The 22,554-nt window shown below is 49.5% G+C and overlaps 1 protein-coding gene across 1 annotated transcript in view; it reads right to left on the bottom strand.

Moving 5' to 3' along the window:
* Positions 1–22,554, bottom strand: part of nell2a (neural EGFL like 2a) — a 183,550-nt gene that overhangs the window by 42,389 nt on the left and 118,607 nt on the right. The window contains exons 14-15 of the mRNA XM_056281703.1: positions 11,653–11,775; positions 5,930–6,025 (exon numbers count right to left, since the gene is read on the bottom strand). Coding sequence (XP_056137678.1) covers positions 5,930–6,025; positions 11,653–11,775 — 219 coding nt within the window. The remainder of the gene's footprint in view (positions 1–5,929; positions 6,026–11,652; positions 11,776–22,554) is intronic.

Raw genomic sequence — 22,554 nt, 5'->3', positions numbered from 1 at the left:
CCTGCATGGGCTAGCAGTTAGCTTAGCCTGCCCCGCTTCCACGCCCTGTCAGACCGCCCTTGGTGTTTCCTCCTTGGGCACAGCTCCAGGCAGGGGCCGTAGGTCCCTGGGCCCACTGGACGAAGCAGACCAAGCTCTCCCAACCGATCCAGTGCCAGCTCTCCCAGCCAGACACCCTCGACACACCTCCCCGTACTCCACACGACGACAGCAAAAACACCACAGTCAGCCCCAGGTGAGGCTGCCACCAGACCGCCCTCGGTGTTATCGGAAATGCCAGTCTGCATGGGCTAGCAGTTAGCTTAGCATGGCCCGCTTCTGCGTCCTGTCAGACCACCCTTGGCGTTACCTCTCGGGCACAGCATCGGCAAGGCCATGGTCCATAGGCCCACAGGATGCAGCAGACCAGGCTCTCCTTGCCGATCCAACGCCAGCTCTCTCAGCCATCAAACAAAGACAAAACTTAGACGCAGATGTGGACAAAGTTACTACATGGATGGTACTGGGTGAGGCTGCTGCAAATGTGAATTCACGCCGCCATCTTCCCACACCGGTACTGAGTGAGGCCACTGTGAACATGAATTCGTGCCGCCATCTTCCCACACCGGAAGCGATAGAATGAATATGAATCCCCGTGGGTAAATTCCCCTCTGCATTTAACCCATCCTATCTCTGTAGCTCGGAGCAGTGGGCAGCCACCATGCAGCGCCCAGGGAATGCCATTGATATTCATTAATCAGGCTAGAAACTTAACACTGTAGTCTATGAAACACTCACTGCATTTCCATGCAGATGCCGAAGGGTACCTTGGGCGCCATACACCACCAGTATACCATAAACCACTTTAATAAAAGCGTCAACATATGACGTGGTGGGATGAGAATGGGCTAAGACAGACAAGTTTTTGACTTGTTTAGACGGCACACTGGCCCAGTGTTTAGCAATGTTGCCTCACAGCAAGAAGGTCCTGGGTTCGAACCCCAGGCCATCCCAGGTCTTTTCTGTGTGGAGTTTGCATGTTCTCCCCGTGTCTGCGTGGGTTTCCTCCAGGTGCCCCGGTTTCCTCCCACCATCAAAAAGACATGCATGTTAGAGTTAATACTCCAGTCTGTGTCCCTGAGCAAGGCGATTGAAAGAAGAAGCGGAGTTGGTCCCTGGGCGCTGCAGCTGCCCACTGCTCCTATACAATAGGATGGGTTAAATGCAGAGGACACATTTCGTTGTAGGAATACAATTTGTTGTACAGTATAATGACAAAACAAAATGGCTTTCTTTCTTTCTTATTTCTTCTTGTAATTGCCCCAAGTTCCCACCACTTTATACACTGTCTGACCCAGAAAAGCCCCGGCCTTCTGGCACCTGTGAGGAAAAAACAAACCACGACTTGTAGCAGCCAGCATTTATTTGACCTAGGTCCAGATCAAATTGATGGTAGCTGCCCCGAGCCTAAATGAGCAAAACAGACACCCATTTTACCGGGAAATAAACACAAAGTGCTAGTGGTTTAGCATTTTTCACCTGCGCTATGAGAGCAGTGGCTGTTGCCTCGGGCTACGGCGTCAACCATGCAGCGTGTTCTGGGTGCATATTACATGGCCGACCCAGTATGCATTTATATCCATGACTGAGGGGTGGGCAGCTCTCTGCAGCTGTATGCTGCATTATTCATACCGTCACAGTCCTCCGCTAGCTGCTGTCCGTCTGTCTGTCCGCCAGCCTAATCTGTCCCCATGTCCATTTCTTCCAAATGAGTGACCAACACACACACACGCACACAAATTAGTAGACTGCACAACACAAACACATTTACAGGACACACAGAAACACACACACACTCTCTCTCACAAACTACTGACAAGCGCGCTCATAAAAGAACCTGCACACTCGAAACTCAAACCCACATACTTTTATGGACAGGACCACTGAGCAAAACAGTACAAAACAAAAACAAAAACACTTGCTGGCTCTCACACATATGCTCCACGTCCTCCAAGGCCGAGCCGCAGGCTGCAGATCCACAAACTGCTAGCGCCAACAGGCGTGCACGAGACAGCCTGTGCACGCTGGCGAGCCCACGCCTGCACAAGTGCACATTTACACCGCCTGGAAGAGTCCTCCTCTCGTCTATGACAGGCTGTCAGTCTGCCGCCGCCGCAGCGGTGGGTGAGTCCCTGGGGAGGTCTATAAAAGCTCACTGGGTTCTGGTGTGTGTGTGTGTGTGTGTGCACCCGCTCTCCGTGAAAGCTTTTCCATGTTCCTCCACCCAACTCTGCTCCTCCTGCTCTTCCTCAGCCTCATTCCACATTCGGATGGAGGGAAACTCACTAACCCCCTTTCCTGTACCCATCCGCCCCCCCCCCCCATCGCTTGCTCTGCATCTGTCAGTTTTCTCTCTACATCTCTGTATCTTCTTTCCTACTCCCTCGCCTTTCAACACCCCCCACCCCTGCTCCTCTCTCCTCCCCGACTACCTCGATCTGTCACTCCCCTCGTACATCTTCATCTCCTTTTTCTCCGTGCTTGCTTACTGTCTCTTCTTCTTCTTCTTCTCCCCCGCCCTCTGACAGGATACCATAATCCAGCAGTGCGTTAACCCCTTACACATCTGCAGGAGTTTCTCCTCGAGACGGTCACCTTGTTGGGAAGCTCTTGTTAAGTTGTGAGTTCCTCCTTTCAAACTGAATGACTGGTGCTGGCCCGGAGAGTAAAAACCAAACCAAAAAACAAAAAAAACCCAACGAAAGGTCGGCAGGATGACAGCTGTCACAGGAGAGCGAGAGAGGGAGAAATAATTTAGAAAGTGGATTACAGAGAGAGAGACGGAAAAATAAAGAGAGAGAGAGCGAGAGAGGTCCACGCTACAACATTTGTGGTGACGAGCGTCCCGTAGCCGGAGGCGTTGGGACCGAGTTTGTGTCCACATGTGTGCTTGCTTGCGTGGACCCAAAACCTCGTCAGTGTGAATCCTGACCAGCCTTGATGAAAAGGGAGAATCACAGAGCCTGAACACAGTGGAGCCCCGAGTCACTACTGTCCAAACACTCCTGTCAGCTGGTGGTCCTGACAGAGACCACAACGCTCCTGTCAGCTGGTGGTCCTGACAGAGACCACAACGCTCCTGTCAGCTGGTGGTCCTGACAGAGACCACAACGCTCCTGTCAGCTGGTGGTCCTGACAGAGACCACAACGCTCCTGTCAGCTGGTGGTCCTGACAGAGACCACAATGCTCCTGTCAGCTGGTGGTCCTGACAGAGACCACAACGCTCCTGTCAGCTGGTGGTCCTGACAGAGACCACAACGCTCCTGTCAGCTGGTGGTCCTGACAGAGACCACAATGCTCCTGTCAGCTGGTGGTCCTGACAGAGACCACAACGCTCCTGTCAGCTGGTGGTCCTGACAGAGACCACAACGCTCCGTTACCAGACTGCCTGTCTGCAATCCACCAAGTTTCATGAAACGATAACACACAGTGTCAACCAACTGTTGTGTGACTTTGCTATGAACAGAATGATACTGGATCATTGTATTAAGTGTGTAATTGGAGGGGGCGTCCGGATGGCATAGCGGTCTATTCCATAGCCTAACAACACAGAGATCGTCGGTTCAAATCCCTGTGTTACCACCAGCTTGGTCGGGCGTCTCTACAGACACGATTGGCCGTGTCTGCGGGTGGGAAGCCGGATGTGGGTATGTGTCCTGGTTGCTACACTAGCGCATCCTCTGGTCAGTCGGGGCGCCTGTTCGGGGGAGAGGGGGAGCTGGGGGGGAATAGCGTGATCCTCCCATGCGTTCAAAACTCCTCCCTGTCAGGTGAAAAGAAGCAGCTGGCGACTCCACATGTATGGGAGGAGGCATGTGGTAGTCTGCAGCCCTCCCCGGATCGGCAGAGGGGGTGGAGCAGCGATCCGGACAACTCCGAAGAGTGGGGTCATTGGCCGGGTACAATTGGGGAGAAAAAGGGGGAAAATTAAAAAAAGAAAAAAAAGACTGATTTGTTTGAGCGGGTTAAAGGTGATGGAGAAGATCTTGCTTACATCTCTGTCGACGGCGGGACATCCCACCTGGAATGAAACCACATGGACCGTACCAAGTGACAGGATTGTGGTGGGGATGCAGAGAACAGATTTTCTTACCCATGATGAGTAAAATGTTAATTCCAAAAAGGCCAAATCCTTAACGTCTTACGACAGCATACATATTTAGATGAGCTCACAAACACTTTTGGAGGGGTTGCAACCCCCCCGCCCCCAGTTCAGTTTCTAAGTGAGTGAGTCAGAAGCCAGGTTCAAGAGGGGCTTCACATCTAATGAACCAACATCTTTCAGTTTAGGAGCTGTGCTTGAAAGGACATTATCTACCCTTTGAGGGGAATTAGACCCACTGGGTTCCAAACGGGAGCTTTATTGCAGGATGTCGTCCTGTAGCCTTTCTGTTTGTGGAATAATGTGTAGAGTAAAGCGGCAAACTTCCACTGAGTCAAAGTCTTCTGAGAAGAATCTTTTCCATCAGATTTTGACCCGATGATTGCTGCTACGTTTGTCCTTTGACTATTTTTCAGGACAAAGACGGCAGTGAGACCGAGAACAGAGAGAGAGAGAGAGCGAGAGAGAGAGAACTAAAACACTAAAGAATGTAATGAAATGTGTGATTGCTTGGCCTGGCCATACCATTACTAGAGGACATGTTGCTCAGAACCTTCCCTGCTGCAAAATGGAGAGGAGGATAAGTCACTACGGCTTGGTGTGTCAACCCTCATTCTCTCTCACACACACACACCACTTTCCTCCCATCACAGAAGAGCGCCTTGAGGTATTTCATTTACTTTAAGACAGGCAGTAAAAAGGACGCCTCATAAAAAAAAGGGTCTTTTATGTGCGATCAATACGTGAACCGATAAGCGAGCAGACAGGCTCTGTTTCCTGTCTGCCTCAGAGCCCGACACAAGCGCATGTATTAAGCAAACTATCGGGACTTGACTTTCTATTAGCCTGGTCACTCAGCTCCTGAAGGACACTCGTGGAAAGGTTGAAACGGGCCCGTGAGCGAAGGCGTGCCCCCAGTAGACCGCACCTGATCTGGATCAGGTGCAGCCCCCCGGGATTACAGACTTTCCTGGTTTCCTGCCAACCATGTGCACTGCGGAAAGGAAAGGCGTTGAACTGAGGAGGAATAATGAGCGGACTGGATCCTCGGCCATGTTTGTTATCACGCCGCTGTCTGACACATCGCTGTGCTTGTGAGCAGGTTGTGATACGAACTCCGATATGAGACAGGCTGACGGGCTTATTGCTGCTCTAAGCTATCCCACGCCACCGTGTATTATGCGTTGCGGGTGGTGTGTTTGTGTGTGTGTGAGAGGTGTAGGCCTGGGATAACGTTTGTGGAGGGGGAACGGCATGCTGAGGAATACAGGCTGCGATGTAAGCTAATTCCCATACTGCTGCAGCTGCAGTTCAAATCCTCTGTTGAGCCACTGAGAGAGGGGCAAGCTCATTACTCACTGTGGAGCACGGAGGCACGCGCACCTGCAGGAGCACACCGACGCACATCCATTCACACAATTGATCGCGCCGGCACATAAACACACACGCCAAAAGCTCCGGCGGTGTGTGCTGAATAACAATCCCAGCGATTTCACATCAGCTGTTTGGCAGGTCAGGGTGCGGCGAGGAGTCGAGAGTACTCAGTACTTTCAACGAGCGCCCGGATGAGCCTTCGTTAACTACAACACTGACTCTGATCCCAAGTACCTCCCAAAGATTTCCCTCCTTACACCCATTTTTTTTTTTTATCCTGTCCCCGGACGTCTCCCAGAAAACCGGAACCTCACAATATCCTCTCCTTCCCCTGGATGCTTCTCATCCAAAAGTCTGTCCCCGGCATTTTTCGAGGACATGCGGAGCGGCGAGAAACCGAAGCGATCTCCTACCTGTCTCGCACCTCCTCCCCGTGAATCCTTGCTGGCAAACGCAGTTGTCGGGTGAGACGCAGGTCCCTCCGTTCTGGCACAGTCCATCACACATAGCTAGAGGTAGAGCGGAGAGAAGCCATTACTCAGCCAGATTAATGAGCATTAACTGTGTAATTAGACCGGCAGCAGGGTATGTATTTGCATACAGAATAAGAGCTAATTTAGTGATGTGATTCATTATGGCCTCTCAAGACATTCTCCGGAGTGATTAATGCCTCTCGCCTAACTTAATTCAGAAATGTTCATTATTCGCGGGTACAATGTTAGTTAATGTGTCCCCAAAATACAGAGCGGAGTTGACAGAGGGCCGTGGACACAAAATGGGATATCTGTATAAATTATGATCCCACGATGGCGAAGGGGAAGAATGGAAGAGAGAAGGAATTGAAAAGAAAAAAAAAAAGCAACGAAACAACAGCAGCCGTGCCCACCCACGGGTTTAATCTGTGAAAACGAAAGCAGGATTTATAACCTGTCCTTCTTTTCTGATGTTTTTTTCCTCCCAAGGCAAATCATTGTGCCACGTTCTTCACCCAAAAATGTTGAGATGTTGAGCTTGATTTTTTTTTAAATTTAATTTTGATACACTTATTGAACCCGGAAGGGAAATTCTTCTCTGCATTTGACCCATCCCGGCTGTGCGGATAGGAGCAGTGGATAGCCGCCGTGCAGTGCCCGGCGACCAACTCCAGCTCGTCTCGCCACGCCTCGGTCAGGGGCACGGATATTAACTCCAACATGCATGTCTTTTTTGATGGTGGGGGAAACCGGAGCACCCGGAGAAAACCACCTGCAGATACAGGGGGAACATGCAAACTCCACACGACCTGGGATGACCCTCAAGGTTTGACAACCTCGGGGTTCGAACCCAGGACCTTCTTGCTGTGAGGCGACAGCGCTAACCACTGTGCTGCCAACATTGAATAGATGACTACAGATCAACTGTATCAAGACTTGGTTAGTGTCTCCGTTAGGTGTAAGGAAAGGGGAGTTATGGCTGATCAAATCTGAGATTAATATTCTCAAACACTGACAAAATGCTATCATTCAGTTTTCTGTTTGTCTTCGGTAAAAGGGACCCCCGCCCGTGAAATAATCAGACAACATGTTAGGCACGTTCACCTTGTGGATAGTCACAAAATGGCAGCCGAATGTGCAAGAACAACTTACAGAAAACATAACTGGGGCTGAGCTCGAGGCGTTAACAAGCAAAAACGTTCAGATGGGGGACATGCACGAGTGCACCAAGGTTCAAGACTCTAGCTGCAATGGAAAGAAAGTTGTGTTGGTGTACAGTCTGGGATCTTTTTTGGCCTGCAGGTGGTGCCATGTATGGCCCTGTCATGGTTATTTAAAAAATGCCTCAGAATCCATCATTCTCTCAAGTTTTATCAATATCGGACAGGTGGTGTCTGAGATACTTTGGATGACAAATGGATGGAGGCTGATCCGTCAAAGAACTTCCCTCCGACAATGAAAGCGGCCCAGCTGAGTGAAAAGAGAAGTACGTTATTCCACACGTTTCCACGACCGGATTTCAAATCACTGGGTCGACATAAACGTCCACACTTTCGGCCAGTGCCTCGTTTCTATGTCACTGTTGGAGAAAGGTTTTGAGACGCCGTATCGAAGTCGAGGGACATTTACTGATAAAGCGTAGTCAGCACAATTCAGAATCGCTGTAAAACTGACTTGACCAGACACACCCGAACTGAAATGATGTGGAAAAAAAACTTTGCGATGCTACTGTCATCCACATTCATATATCTGGGATGGCGGCCCCCAGTAAATGCTGGTCGCAGCAGATCCGGACATCACATCAAGTTTAGATTAGGTAAACATGAACGACGCCGGTATTGGAAACAGAATAATGCAAGCTGGAAAAAAGTACACAAATGCATAGAAATTAAATTAGATAAGCGAACAACAAAAGATATAAAATGAGGCAAAGCCAGAAGCTTGAAGTGGCAATGACATATTTGCAGGGTATGCAAACGTTGCTGCAGAACCTGCCAACACTGAAATCCAGCACCAGAGAGCCGCAGCGCGCTGGCCGGACAAGTTAAATCGAGCATGTGGATTATGTCAGGGCAAATAAGGGTTGTTTTTCTCCTTGTGATGTTTGGACATATAGGGAATTTGCGCTCGAGTGGCACTAATACCCTCGGTGTCCCAACGCTGTGGGTTGCATTTCAACTCTGCGACTCGGGCATCCGAGGAAACAGTTGGCAGTGATTCTGGGCAGAGGCGGCGCGGGTAATGTGTGACTGTGTTTTTAAGTTGTTTTGGTTAAATTCTTGCGCTAAATGAAGTAACGCAATGAATTCAATGCAAAAAAAAAGTCAAGCTTGTCAAGGTTTTTCATCTGGTCTTGAGTTTCATCTTGCTTATTTCAAGAAAGTGCGCTCGTTTCATGATGACAGGATAGAAAGATATCAAATCAAATTTCTCGTTTTAAGATTTCCTGTTTAGTAAAAATTCCCAGTTGTGAGGCAAGTGCTCTTTCTTGAAACAAGCAATATTGAGCTCTAGTTTCCAGCCGGCGGTAGCTCTAACGCAGACGTAGGGGCAGTTTGGTTGGGCACAAGGTGGTTTTTCTCTCGCCTGGGTGCGTTTGCTAATTTCTGGGCTCGACACGGCATCACTTGTGCCGAAATGGGCATGGGGGTGCAGCTATTCAAGGTCTCCTGCTGTGTTCATAGAATGTTCAGGAACAAGTGAAAGGTGCTGGTGAGAACAAAGACACATCGAACAGCCTGTCAAATAATCATGTTTGTGTGTTGTCTCATATCACACCGGGATTGGTGTGAATGTCTGTGGTATGCGCGCGTGACAACTCGGCACCTCCCGAAATCAGTTTCCTCCTGGGAGAAACCTTTCTGCCTTAGCTGGTCTGGACTTCCATGATCCATTACGTCGCTATGACAGAGTGCACGCTGCTTTAAAGGGAATGAGAGGAGCTGATTTGTTTAGCTTTAACTGAAGACAGCCCCCACCTGTCCTACTGATAATTTATTCCTTCTAATCCATCCCTTTTACAGTTGCACTACCATTGCGCCCGACTACCGCCAGTGCAGCATTTCCCGACCCGAGATTAGCAAAAAAGTATTGGCCACACCTTAGTTCGACTTGTGCCGTGAGCAAGCGCCAGTGCCTTTTGACTACGCGGTGACCTGGAAACTACAGCCCATTATCTGTCAGTGGGGGGATGAAAATGTTTCTTGCAATATCTTCAAATAAGCATTATGGGACTTAAAACAAGATAAAGTACCTCGATAAGCTTGTCTATGTTGACAGCGCTGACTTGTTGTGATATTCACATACAGTGCCTTGCAAAAGTACTCAACCCCCTTGACAGTCTCACTAATTTCTGGATTATAAAAGATACTCACACATCTGTTCCTGAACAATATTATTGTTGTGAACCCATAATCTCTAACAGCATGTTCCCAAAGTAAAATTGGTTATGTTTCGTTGACTTTTAAAAAAAAAATTTTTTCAAAAATAAAATATAGTGCTTGCATAAGTATTTAATGCCCACATATCAGTACTTTGTAGAGTACCCTTTTGCTGCAGTTAACAGCCATGATTCTCTTGGGGTAAGTATGTACAAGCTTTGCACATTCTTCTAGAGTAATTTTTGCCCATTCTTCTTGGCAGAATTTGTACAAGTCTTGCAGGTTGGTGGGATGGCGCCTCTGGACTGCGATTTTCAGTCTGTGCCACAGATTTTCAATAGGGTTGAGGTCCGGACTTTGACTTGGCCACTCCAGAACGTTCACCTTTTTGTTGCTGAGCCATTCTGTTGTTGCTTTAGCCTTGTGCTTAGGATCACTGTCCCGCTGGAAGGTGAACCTTCTTCCAAGCTTCAGTTTTATGGCAGATGGCAACAGGTTTTCTTCTAATATTTCCCTGTATTTAGCTCCAACCGTTCTTACTTCAATTTAGACAAGGTTCCCGGTGCCTGCAGATGAAAAGCAACCCCATAGCATTATGCTGCCGCCACCATGCTTCATTGTATGGAGGATGTTTTTAGGGCATGAGCAGTGTTAGGTTTGTGCCACACATAACGCTTTGAGTTTTAGCCAAAAAGCTCAACTTTCGTCTCATCTGACCACAAAAGCTTTACCCACATTAGAAGCAGGGTGGGCTATGCTAACTGCTAGCCCATGCAGACTGGCAGGTCCGATAACACCGAGGATGGTCTGGCGGTGGCCTCGCCTAGAGTTGACTGTGTTTTTAGTGTCGTCGTGTGGAGTGCGGGGAGGTGTGTCGAAGGTGTCTGGCTAGGAGAGCCGGCGTTGGATCGGCAGGAGCCTGGTCTGCTGCATCCGGTGGGCCTAGGGACCACGGCCCTGCCTGGAGCTGTGCCCGAGGAGGAAACACCGAGGGCCGTCTGACAGGACACGGAAGCAGGGCAGGCCAAGCTAACTGCTAGCCCATGCAGACCGGCAGTTCCGACAGTCATCCTGGTGTTCACTCTCTTGGACACTGATTTTTTTTTTTATATGTTGGATATGTGTTTTGTAGTTTTGATGTATGTATTCTTGTAGTTTGGATCTGTGTTTTGGTCTTCGTGTTGCACTGTTGTCGGCTAGGAGAAATTATATTTCGTTTCATTTCATGTGCACAGGTGCATAGCATGAAATGACAAATGTTCCTGATTCCTGATCCTAACTGGGTCTCTCTCATGCTTGGTAGCAAACTCCAAGCGTGCTTTTATATGCATAGTTTTGAGCAACGGCTTCTTTCTTGCCACCCTCCCATACAGGCCAGATTTATGGAGAGCCCGTGATATGGTTGACTCATGCACATTTACTCCAGTTTCAGCTACTGACCTCTGGAGCTCCTTCAAAGTGATTACAGGATCATCTGTGGCTTTCCTCACCAGCCCACGTCTTGCTCGGACACTTAGCTTTGAGAGATGGCCTGTCCTACAAAGCGTCTCGATGGTGCGATACAGCTTCCACTTTCTGACAATGGATCCAACAGTGTTCCATGGGACATCCAAACACTGATATTGTTTTGCATCCCTTTCCCGCCTCCTGCATTTTAATCACTTTGTCTCTTACTTCAGTATTATGCTCCTTTGTCTTCATTTTCTGATGGAGTTCATGCTCGGCTAATGAACTTTACACAGAGTGCTTTTATACCCATAAACCAGACCGTTACTTAGGAATAATTTGTCATTTGTGTAAACTTGGAGCTTTAGAGCTCAAGGGATTGAATACTTTTGCAAGCGCTATACTTTAGTTTTTAATTTATTAATAAAAAGTCAGCGAAACATAACTTATTTTGGCTTTGGGAACATGCTGTTAGAGATTATGGGTTCACAAAAATAATATTGTTCAGGAACAGACGTGTCAGTATCTTTTATAATCCAGAAATTAGTGATGACTGTCAAGGGGATTGAGTACTTTTGCAAGGCACTGTACATAGATAACATCAATCTAACAGTCCGATTATAAAAAGACTCATAGTATATAGAAAAAGTTATTGTATAAACTAAATACCTGTAGCTCTACTAATATTAAGGGTGTAAAGGGACTTTACACTCCTGTTATTTGTGAAGAGTGCAAAACCAAACAGGTAGCAACAGAAAATCTGGATGGTGGATTATCTGTGATGAGAGGCAAAATGAAGATAGAGATGTAAAGGAATGCAAATGCTGTGGTTCCTACCTTTGCAGACGGTGCCGTTGCCAGTGTAGCCGGGCTTGCAGGAGCAGCTGTGGCCTCCGACCATGTTGAAGCACAGGGCGTTCTGGTCACAGCTGTGCAGGCCACTGAGACACTCGTCGTGTTCTGGAGAAGAAAAAACAGACAATGGCCATTTCTTAATAAATGTGCTTGTTTATGTCCTCATGAACTTGTGGAACATCATCCGTCGCGGCCCGAGTCCTGTCCCACAACACAAGTTTGCATTTAGCCAAGAACGTTTCAAATGCCTGGATTTGTTCCTGACCCACCCGGCTGAATCAAGGATGCATCAGTTGGTGACTCGGCAGACTTTGTTTCATTGATCAACAAACCACAAATACCACAACTGTACATCATTAGCATTTTTGTACTACACCTGTTGTTTTGTCATCAAATTCAGTTCTGAGAAAAACTGTGGCAACAAATCAACAGCAAATTGGCCGTGTCTGTGGGTGGGGAGCCGGATGTGGGTATGTATCTTGGTCGCTGCACTAGCGCCTGCTTTGGTCAGTCAGGGTGCATGTTCGGGGGGGGGGCTGGGGGGAATAGCATGATCCTCCCACGCGTTACGTCTCCCTGGTGAAACTCCTCACTGTCAGGTGAAAAGAAGCGGCTGGCGACTCCACATGTATCAGAGGAGGCATGTGGTAGTCTGCAGCCCTCCCCGGATCAGCGGGGGGTGGAGCAGCGACCGGGACGGCTTGGAAGAGTGGGGTAATTGGCCAAGTGCAACTGAAGAGAAAAGGGGGGGGGGGATCAACAGTAATACCAATTTGATCATTTGGTCCAACGTTTTTGGAGCTAGGACGCCGTGCTGGATGTACCTACAAACCACCGATACAACCGGGAAGCTAAGTTCACAAGCTTTCTAGCTACATATGTGGTAAAACAAGAAGGCGTGTGAAATGGCTAGTGAAACATCCGTTTGGCTACCTTAAATGCACGCCATATATGACGGACAGAGGTCGGCTTTTTACACAACGTTCTTTATTTCACCACATGGTGTACATGGTAAGAATGCAGGTAAGTTAAATCCACTTTATTAGTCACAGGGCTTGTTTAATCATAGGATGACAGAGAATCTGACGGGAGGTGGGGTTGTGCCTTGCTCAAGGGCACCTTGAATCAGTGGCATGTTATTCATTCAACACCCCCCACCACCTCTCTCTCTCTCTCTCTCTCACACACACACACACACAGGACGAGTCTGTGGACCTGAACCACACCCACATGGAAGCGTGGACCTCGGCCATCCTTCAGGACCTGCGGTAATGCCGCGTTTACGAGCGTTTCGATAATCCCGCTCATAAATCTCAGATACATTTATACCCACTCCAATTAGACGGCCGGATCTGCACACGGGCTGATGGAGCCTCTTGTGCCTTTATCACAGCTTTGCATTTCTGCTTTAATGACTTTCATTTCATTTTTTAAGTATTAAGCTGCTAACTCTGTTGTTTTCACCGCCTGGTTTAAAGAAACACGTTTGTTAATCCTGACGAGACGCGACAACTTGTGATTTGTCTTTCGTTCTCCACCCTGACCACATCAAATATTCCCTTTAGATTAAACAGCGAGGGGAAACGCTCTAGCTAAGATAAAGGGAACAGTTGGGAGACTCTTCCAGCGTTTTTTTAAGTTGCGTCCTCATCAGCGGCGCTGCGCGGACTCGTGAATCCGCATCCCTGTGAGAGCGACGGAGGAACAATACTCCTACACTGAACACGGCTTCCTGATAAGCGGTCGCTTACGAAGCACCAACTTTGGCCGACGTGCACAAAAACGTTCTTTGCTGGACTCACTTTAACCTTCTGATATGTCCTTCGCCTCGTATACCCCCCCCCCCCCCCGAAACGTTCAGATTCCAGTCACGACTCTGCACCCGCTCACAACCCAGAAGGACCGGGAAGCCAGAACCAACCTCAAAAAGGTTCACCTTCTGGGGAAGAAAGCTTCCTGTTTGTCAAATTCTGCCTTTGAGTTTTCAGCCGCAGTTTTTTTTATTCACTCTTTTTACTTTCAGCACAGAAAAAAAAGGTTATAATGATTTGGCAGCACGGCAGTGGCGGCTGAATGAACAAGTAGAGGACTAAATCCCCCCCCCCCCCCAAAAAAGGTTAAGACTCTCCTGGAAATGAAGAGTAAGAGAATCAGAATATACGGCTAATCTGAGGGCCGCGGCGCAGCCCATTTCTAGTCGTTTCACTGGCTTTCTGGGCCACACTGTGCCGGGCAGGACGGGGGGGACTGAATTTATCTCTGCTTCCTCGCACATTTTGTCCTCCACATTAAGCACGTCTCAGTACGTCCATCAATCACACGCCCTTTTATCCAGCACGCGTCATACTCACAATGGTCTGCAGGAGCAAGTTTACCTTTCATCAGCCTTCACTTCAACAACTGTGTGTACGAGTGTGTAAGCGTGCTGATGGGCACACACCTGGTTTGCCGTTTGATCCATCAATCCAGCCACCCATCTCCACATCTATCCATCCATCCATCCATCCATCTATCTTCTCAACATTATTAGCAGTTAGTATTTTAATTGTTTTAGGAATCAGGAACATTTGTCGTTTCATTCCATGCACCCGCGCACATGAAATGAAGTGAAACATGGTTTCCCCCAGCCCACAGCAGTGCAACACAAAGACAACAACACATATCCACACTACAAGAACACACATATCCATTTAGTTTCTCCTAAAACTGGAAGAAATAAGGTTTACACTGAGGAGCTCCCCTGACAGGTTTCATTCTCACTGGAAGCCATTGATTGAATATGTTGATCGCCTCCCTCCTGGCGAGGCGGCGCCACAGAAATCGGGCTTGGGCTGGCCCGGGGTGAACGAATACCCCACGGCTTGCCCCACCACACACACACAGTTACCCAACCTCACAAAGCCCAAAAAGACCATTATAATGGCTCAGATGCTAGAACAGTAGTTATTCTTTTATTTATTTACTCACTTCTTTATTTATTTTGTTTCATTTTTCGTGTTTGTATTTAACCTACGGTAATGTGGTTTAATTGTGTTCTGAGAAGGGGCCTGCGGGACAGAGTAGGAGTAGGTAGAGGGGAGCAGGATATGGGCATATGGGCATATGTTAAAAAATATCAGTCTTTCACCTGTAATTGTTCAGTTCCATTTGTTTTCCTTGGGAAAAAAATTAATAATAAAAAAGAAAAGAATACATATATCCAAACTACAAAAACACATACACTATATGTAAAAAAGTATTGGGACACCTGGCCATTATACCTGCAGGAGCTTTTATGACATCCCATTCTAAATCCATAGGCATTAATATGGAGTTGGTCCCCCCCTTTGCAGCTATAACAGCTTCCACTCTTCTGGGAAGGCTTTCCACAAGATTTTGGAGTGTGTCTGTGGGAATGTTTGCCAATTCATCCAGAAGAGCATTTGTGAGGTCAGGCACTGATGTTGGACAAGAAGACCTGGCTCACAATCTCCGTTCTAGTTCACCCCAAAGGTGTTCGATGGGGCTGAGGTCAGTTCTTCCACACCAAAGTCACCCAACCATGTCTTAATGGACCTTGCTTTGTGCACCGGGGCAGTTATGCTGGAACAGAAAAGGGCCCTCCCCAAACTGTTCCCACAAAGTTGGAAGCATGGAATTGTCCAAAATGTCTTGGTATGCTGAAGCATTAAGATTTCCTTTCACTGGAACTAAGGGGCCTAGCCCAACCCCTGAAAAACAACCCCATACCATTACCCCTCCTCCACCAAACTTTACAGTTGGCACAATGCAGTCAGGCAGGTAACGTTCTTATGGCATCTGCCAAACCCAGACTCGTCCATCAGACTGCCAGACAGAGAAGTGTGATTCATCACTCCACAGAACACGTTTCCACTGCTCCAGAGTCCAGTGGCAGCGTGCTTTACACCACTCCATCCGACGCTTGGCATTGTGCTTGGTGGTGTAAGGCTTGCATGCAGCTGCTCGGCCATGGAAGCCCATTCCATGAAGCTCCTGGAGCACAGTTTTTGTGCTGATGTTAATGCCAGAGGAAGTTTGGAACTCTGCAGTTATTGAGTCAACAGAGTGTTGGTGACTTTTACGCACTATGCGCCTCAGCACTCATTGACCCCGCTGTGTGACTTCACGTGGTCTGCCACTTCGTGGCTGAGTTGCTGTTGTTCCTAAACGCTTTCACTTTTCAATAATACCCCTTACAGTTGCCCATGGAATATCTAGCAGGGAAGAAATTTCACAAACTGACTTAGGTGGCAAAGGTGGCATCCTATGACAGTACCACGCTCTTCAGAACGACCCTTTCTTTCACAAATGTTTGTAAATGCAGACTGCATGACTAGCTGCTGGATTTTATACACCTGTGGCAATAGGTCTGAATGAAACACCTGAATTCAATGATTAAGAGGTGTGTCCCAACACTTTTGTCCAGATATACAATCTTATCAAAAATAATAATTTTTTTTTATACTGTCCAAGAGAGCGAACACCAGGATGACTGTTGGAACTGCCGGTCTGCATGGGCTAATAGTAGCTTAGCTTGCCCCGCTTCCGCGTCCTGTCAGACCGCCCTCAGCGTTTCCTCTTCGAGTGCAGCTCCAGGCAGGACCGTGGTCCCTGGGCCCACCGGGCGCAGCAGACCAAGCTCTCCCCGCTGATCCAATGCCAGCTCTCCCAGCCAGAAGCCTTCAACACAACTCCCCGCACTCCACACGACGACACCAAAAACACAGTCAACGCTAGGCGAGACCACTGTCAGACCGCGCTCGGTGTTACCGGAACTCCTGGTCTGCATGGGCTAGCAGTTAGCTTAGCCTGCTCTGCTTCTGCATCCTGTCAGACCGACCTCGGGGTTTCCTCTTCAGGCACAGCTCCGGTTAGTGCCGTGGTCCCCGGGCCCACAGGAGACAGCAGACCAAGCTCTCCCAGCTGATCCAGCGCCAGCTCTCCCAGCCATCAAACGAAGACACAAACTCAAACTTAGACGCAGACGTGGACAAAGACACTGCATGGACGGTGTTGGGTGAGGCCGCTGCAAATGTGAATTCGTGCCGCCATCTTCCCACACCGGAAGTGGAAGATAAAACAGATCATTCGGTGTGAGACAATGACACACGACACCATCACATAGATTGCAACACACCGGACACGTCAGTGGGGAAACCGTATCACGTGTCGTACGGCATCCGGAGCTCCACCCTCCGTCTCCCTGCTCTCACCTCATCTATAATATGTCCTCAACTGGCGGTGGACTCACACAAATTGAAAGTGACACTGTGATGTGTGCTGCGAGTATGTTTTTGTGTTTGTGTGTGTGCAGTGGATTGAAGGGCACTCAGGAAGGGCCTGCTGTTGCTGCTCTTGTTGCCGTGTCACATACACCTGCCGACAGGCAGATTACAGACTGCTCACAGGCCTATAAAACCTGTAATTGTGGTGCAGGAGAGAGAGACACGCACAGGGAGAGAGAGAGAGAGAGAGAGAGAGAGACAGAGACAGAGAGAGACAGAGAGGAGAGCGTGAGAGAGACGGAGAGAGAGTGACAGACAGACAGAGAGGGAGAGAGAGAGAGAGTGACAGAGAGAGAGGGACACGCACAGGGAGAGAGAGAGTGACAGAGAGAGGGAGAGTGACAGAGAGAGAGGGAGAGACAGAGAGAGAGGGAGAGACAGAGAGAGAGAGAGTGACAGAGAGAGAGGGAGAGACAGAGAGAGAGGGAGAGACAGAGAGAGAGAGAGTGACAGAGAGAGAGGGAGAGACAGAGAGAGTGACAGAGAGAGAGGGAGAGACAGAGAGAGAGAGAGTGACAGAGAGAGAGGGAGAGAGAGAGAGGGAGAGACAGAGAGAGGGAGAGTGACAGAGAGAGGGAGAGTGACAGAGAGAGAGGGAGAGACAGAGAGAGGGAGAGTGACAGAGAGAGAGGGAGAGAGAGAGAGAGTGACAGAGAGAGAGGGAGAGAGAGGGAGAGTGACAGAGAGAGAGGGAGAGACAGAGAGAGGGAGAGACAGAGAGAGGGAGAGACAGAGAGAGGGAGAGACAGAGAGAGGGAGAGACAGAGAGAGGGAGAGACAGAGAGGAGAGCATGAGAGATGGAGAGAGAGTGACAGAGAGGAGAGCGTGAGAGAGACACGGAGAGAGAGTGACAGACAGACAGAAGGAGAGTGACAGGGAGAGAGACAGAGTGAGACGGAGAGTGACAGAGAGAGAGGGAGAGTGACAGAGAGAGACAGAGTGAGAGACAGAGTGACAGAGAGAGACAGAGTGAGACGGAGAGTGACAGAGAGAGACAGAGTGAGAGACAGAGTGACAGAGAGAGACAGAGTGAGAGAGAGAGTGACAGAGAGAGACAGAGTGAGAGGGAGAGTGACAGAGAGAGACAGAGTGAGAGACAGAGTGACAGAGAGAGACAGAGTGAGACGGAGAGTGACAGAGAGAGACAGAGTGAGAGACAGAGTGACAGAGAGAGACAGAGTGAGAGAGAGAGTGACAGACAGACAGAGAGGGAGAGTGACAGAGAGAGACAGAGTGAGAGGGAGAGTGACAGAGAGGAGAGCGTGAGAGAGAGTGACAGACAGACAGAAGGAGAGTGACAGGGAGAGAGACAGAGTGAGACGGAGAGAGTGAGAGAAAGAGAGAGAGGAGAGCATGACAGAGCAAGCGACAGAGAAAGAGAGGGAGTGAGAGAGAGAGAGAGAACATGAGACAGAGAGGAGAGCGTGGGAGACGGAGAAAGAGACAGAAAGAGACAGAGAGAGACAGAGAGAGACAGAGAGAGACAGAAAGAGACAGAGAGAGACAGAGAGAGACAGAGAGAGACAGAGAGAGACAGAAAGAGACAGAGAGAGACAGAGAGAGACAGAGAGAGACAGAAAGAGACAGAGAGAGACAGAGAGAGACAGAGAGAGACAGAGAGAGACAGAAAGAGACAGAGAGAGACAGAGAGAGACAGAGAGAGACAGAGAGAGACAGAAAGAGACAGAGAGAGACAGAGAGAGACAGAGAGAGACAGAAAGAGACAGAGAGAGACAGAGAGAGACAGAGAGAGACAGCTGCACAAGGTCATATCTGCATTTAGCTGCTAAAGCCAGGAAATGTCCAGTTGTCACTCAACCTGCAGCACGCCCGAGCAGCCAGGATGTGTGTGTGTGTGTGTGTGTGTGTGTGTGTGTGTGTGTGTATTCATGGTACCGTGGCTCTAAACCCGGCACTCACCTCTATTCATAATTTTTGTTTTTTGTTGATCTAATTTAATCTTATTCTACCAACTTGAATCACTCTGACTAAAACCACCAGCCAACACCTGATTATGTAAATGTGTGTGTGTGTGTGTGTGTGTGTGTGTGTGTGTGTGTGTGTGTGTGTGTGTGTGTGTGTGTGTGTGTGTGTGTGTGTGTGTATTTGTCATTAGACAACCGGTGCCCTGACCCCTGCACTCCTTCCTTTTGCTGGTGTCCTTATTTGATAAAACTAATTAAAGTTTATTATACAAATGCCAAAGCACCAGCAAAATGCCCTATTATGTAAATGTGTGTTTACGTGTTGTGTTGTGTGCACGTGTGTGTGTGTGTGTGTGCACATGTGTGTATTTGCCTTTGTGCAATTAATGGGCCGAACCAACTAGCAAAACGTTGTTCCGCACCGCACATCCACACAAAACATGGAGGAAAGCGGCGGTGTGTTGCCTAACGACCTGCGGCGGTAACGGCCCCACTGAACACTTGTAGCAGCATCTCGAGCCTCCCTGAGAAGAGGAGGCGGTAACGTCTGCTGTTACACAAGACGTGAGGTTCCCCGTTCAGCCCAGGCAACAACTACACCCTTTAAACAGCACGGGGGGTGGGGGAGGGGGGGGGCTGACGTCAGCATGGCGGCAGTGCAGATTACTGGACTTTTACCTTGTCGTTCCTGTTTGTTTTGTTTCTTATCTCCTCCTTCTTTGTGCTTCTCTGTCGTGTTTTAACGGCAGTAACAGTTTCCCCGCCGCAGGACGACTTCAACCCGCCGCGCCAGACGGCTTGTTACGCACAACGGTCTCAGAAGTCGTCCATGGAAAGCGTTGGGAAGAGGGCGGGCGCTTTCCAAAAGATGCTCGGCTGGCGATTGGACGAACCATCTGTCCGTCACGGGCTAACGTCAACCAATCGCATCAATTCGAGAAGAGCAAATTAAAAATGATTGTTTTTCTTCAAGAAAAGCCGTCAGTGCTGTTCTTCGCTTTTCTTTCGATGAAGAACTACCCTCCACTCCCCCCCCCTCCCCCCCCGCTTTTTCTTCCCATTTGGATCCGGCCAATCACCCCACTCTCCGAGCCGTCCCTGTTGCTGCTCCGCCCCCTCTGCCCATCCGGGGAGGGCTGCAGACTACCACCTGCCTCCTCCCATACATGTGGAGTCCCCAGCCGCTTCTTTTCACCGGACAGTGAGGAGTTTCACCGGGGGGGCGTAGCGTGTGGGTGGATAGCGCTATTCCCCCCAGCTCCCTCCCCCTCCCCCAAACAGGTGCCCCGACCAACCAGAGGAGGCGCTAGTGCAGCGACCAGTACACACACCCACACCCGGCTTCCCTCCCATTGACAGGGCCAATTGTGTCTGTAGGGACGCCCGGCCAACCCGGAGGTAACACGGGGATTCGAACCAGCGACCCCCGTGCTGGTAGGCAACGGAATAGACCGCTACGCTACCAAGACGCCCTACTCTCCAGCTCTGATACAACCGATGCTATAGCAGCATCTATGCTAACCTCGTTAGGAGTCGCTTCTCGCTGTCGTCACATCTAAACCAATCGGCGGCCTATGAGCCGCTACTGGCGGCTGAGGCCGCCAGTAGCGGCTCATAGGCCGCCGATTGGTCCGAACCGCTGTGGTTCAGCCACAAGCGCACAACTTGAAGCCTGGCAAGATGGATTTGCATGGTCTCGTGAGTCCAGCTGCCTCACAAGGTAAGCACAAAGTCTTGTCGATACACCGGAAGAGAATGCCGTCACCTTGTTATTGTTGTCGGCTCTCGGTGTGAAGGTTTAGGTGTGTGTGTTACTCTGCGCAATAGGAGGTGTGTATGGTTTAAGCTATGCTGTGTGTGTGTGTGTGTTTGTGTGTGTGGGGGGGGGGTTAGTCTAGGCTTTCTTCATATGAGATTTGTTGCCTCTTAGTGCGTTTAGGTGCATATTTCTGATCAATTATATCACATTGTGCGTGTGCCACCGTCAGCATGTTTTCTTTAGCCTACGTGTGTGTGTGTGTGTGTGTGTGTGTGTGTGTGTGTGTGTCTGTGTGTGTCTGTGTGTGTGTGTGTGTGTGTGACGTGAGGTATTTTCTCTCCAACTGCTGCTGCTCAGGCTGCAGACAGATAAACAATCAATTATGTACAGCCTGTCAGCGGGGATCTCTTCGCCTGGCCCTGTCTCTCCTCTGCTTGACTCCCCCCCCGCCGCCCCCACCCCCTGCCTCCCCCCCCCCCCCGCCCCACCCCTCCTCCGCACAGCAGCGCCGGCCCCGGCCCGCTTTGACACAAACGCTGCCTTCCGAAAAGCATCGCGGCGTCACCTCAGTCGCACCGCAAGACTCCGAAAGGGGACAATGATCTCATGACGCATCTGCCGGGGAAAAAAAGAGAATAAGAACAAAACTTCATTTGGGGTGCTCGGGTGACCCCTGACCCTCTCTGACTCACTGGATCTGAGCAAAGACAGAAACACGTTGAGCGGCGGCGGAGGTGTGGAAGGGGATGATTATTTGGAGGGTCGTAAGTCATCTATTTTCGCCGAAGACCTTCGAGGTACTGATGGATCCGTCGCTCCTGGAAGTGTCCCCGTATGGACAAATTGCCCCGAGGCGTCAGCTTGTTGCCCTACCGGAACATCTGAGGGCCCACTGGGCTGAGTGGAGCCGTTATCTGCGGTGGATCCATCAACACAGGAAGTAGAAACTGCCAGGTTGATAAAATCCCCCGTTACCTGCCGGAGTCCTTTGGCTTTCCACAAAGAGAGTCACCTTTTCTGATGTCCGCTGCCCCCCACCCCCACCTCTGTTTCCCCCTCCCTCCATCTTTCCATCCAGTCTCCCCATCTTCTTCCCCTCCTATTTCTACACCTCGGGGGCCCCAGGCCTGGTTATCACCGGATTAGAACAAACACACATACACACTTCAGACACACACTTCAGACACACACACACACACACACACACACACACACACACAGACACACACACACACCTAAGGACAGCTTCCTTTAATAACATTCAAAGGGAGAGCGCAGCCAATCCACTACCTTTCATGGATTAGCGGCTAATCTCACGGAGCGAGGAGCACCTCGGGCACTTCGGGGAAAAGAAGAAGAGTTGAGCGAGGAGGGAGGTGGAGAAAGGAGGAGAGATGTTGACCTTCAAGATCAAGGGCAAAGTGCTAGTAAGGGACGTCTCTTTTTTTTTTTTTCCATATAAAAAACAAAAAATGCTCCACTGGCTACAGCGGCGAGGCGGGCGGCGAGGAGACATTTGGTAGTATATATTTCCTTTGAGTGAGTTTGTGAAGCCAGCGTGTGGCAGTCTGCCCCCAGCTGGGGTTTGAACTCGCGACCTGCGGCATCGTTGGGGGATCTTGATGAAAAATAACAGTTTTCAATCCGAGCTAGCTGGTCCCCCCCCCCCTGCATCCTCGGCGCCCCTTACCTGATGAGGCGGGGAGAGAGGCAGCCGAGGCTCAGCGCCACGTCTCCTTTCGACTTACATTAAATCTGCAGAATGCCCCTTTAATCCACTATTCTGCACCTAAACGTCGAGTCGCGTGATAATCTACAGTCAGTGTAATCCCCTTTTACTACCAGGACCGACTGGCTGGCATGCAATACAACCAGGAATTACTCCATACCAGTAGATACCTGGACACTGTTTCC

The sequence above is a fragment of the Lampris incognitus genome, chromosome 6 (genome assembly GCF_029633865.1).
Source record: "Lampris incognitus isolate fLamInc1 chromosome 6, fLamInc1.hap2, whole genome shotgun sequence".
Classification (NCBI taxonomy): Eukaryota; Metazoa; Chordata; class Actinopteri; order Lampriformes; family Lampridae; genus Lampris; species Lampris incognitus.
This window is presented reverse-complemented; position numbering and strand designations above follow the sequence as displayed.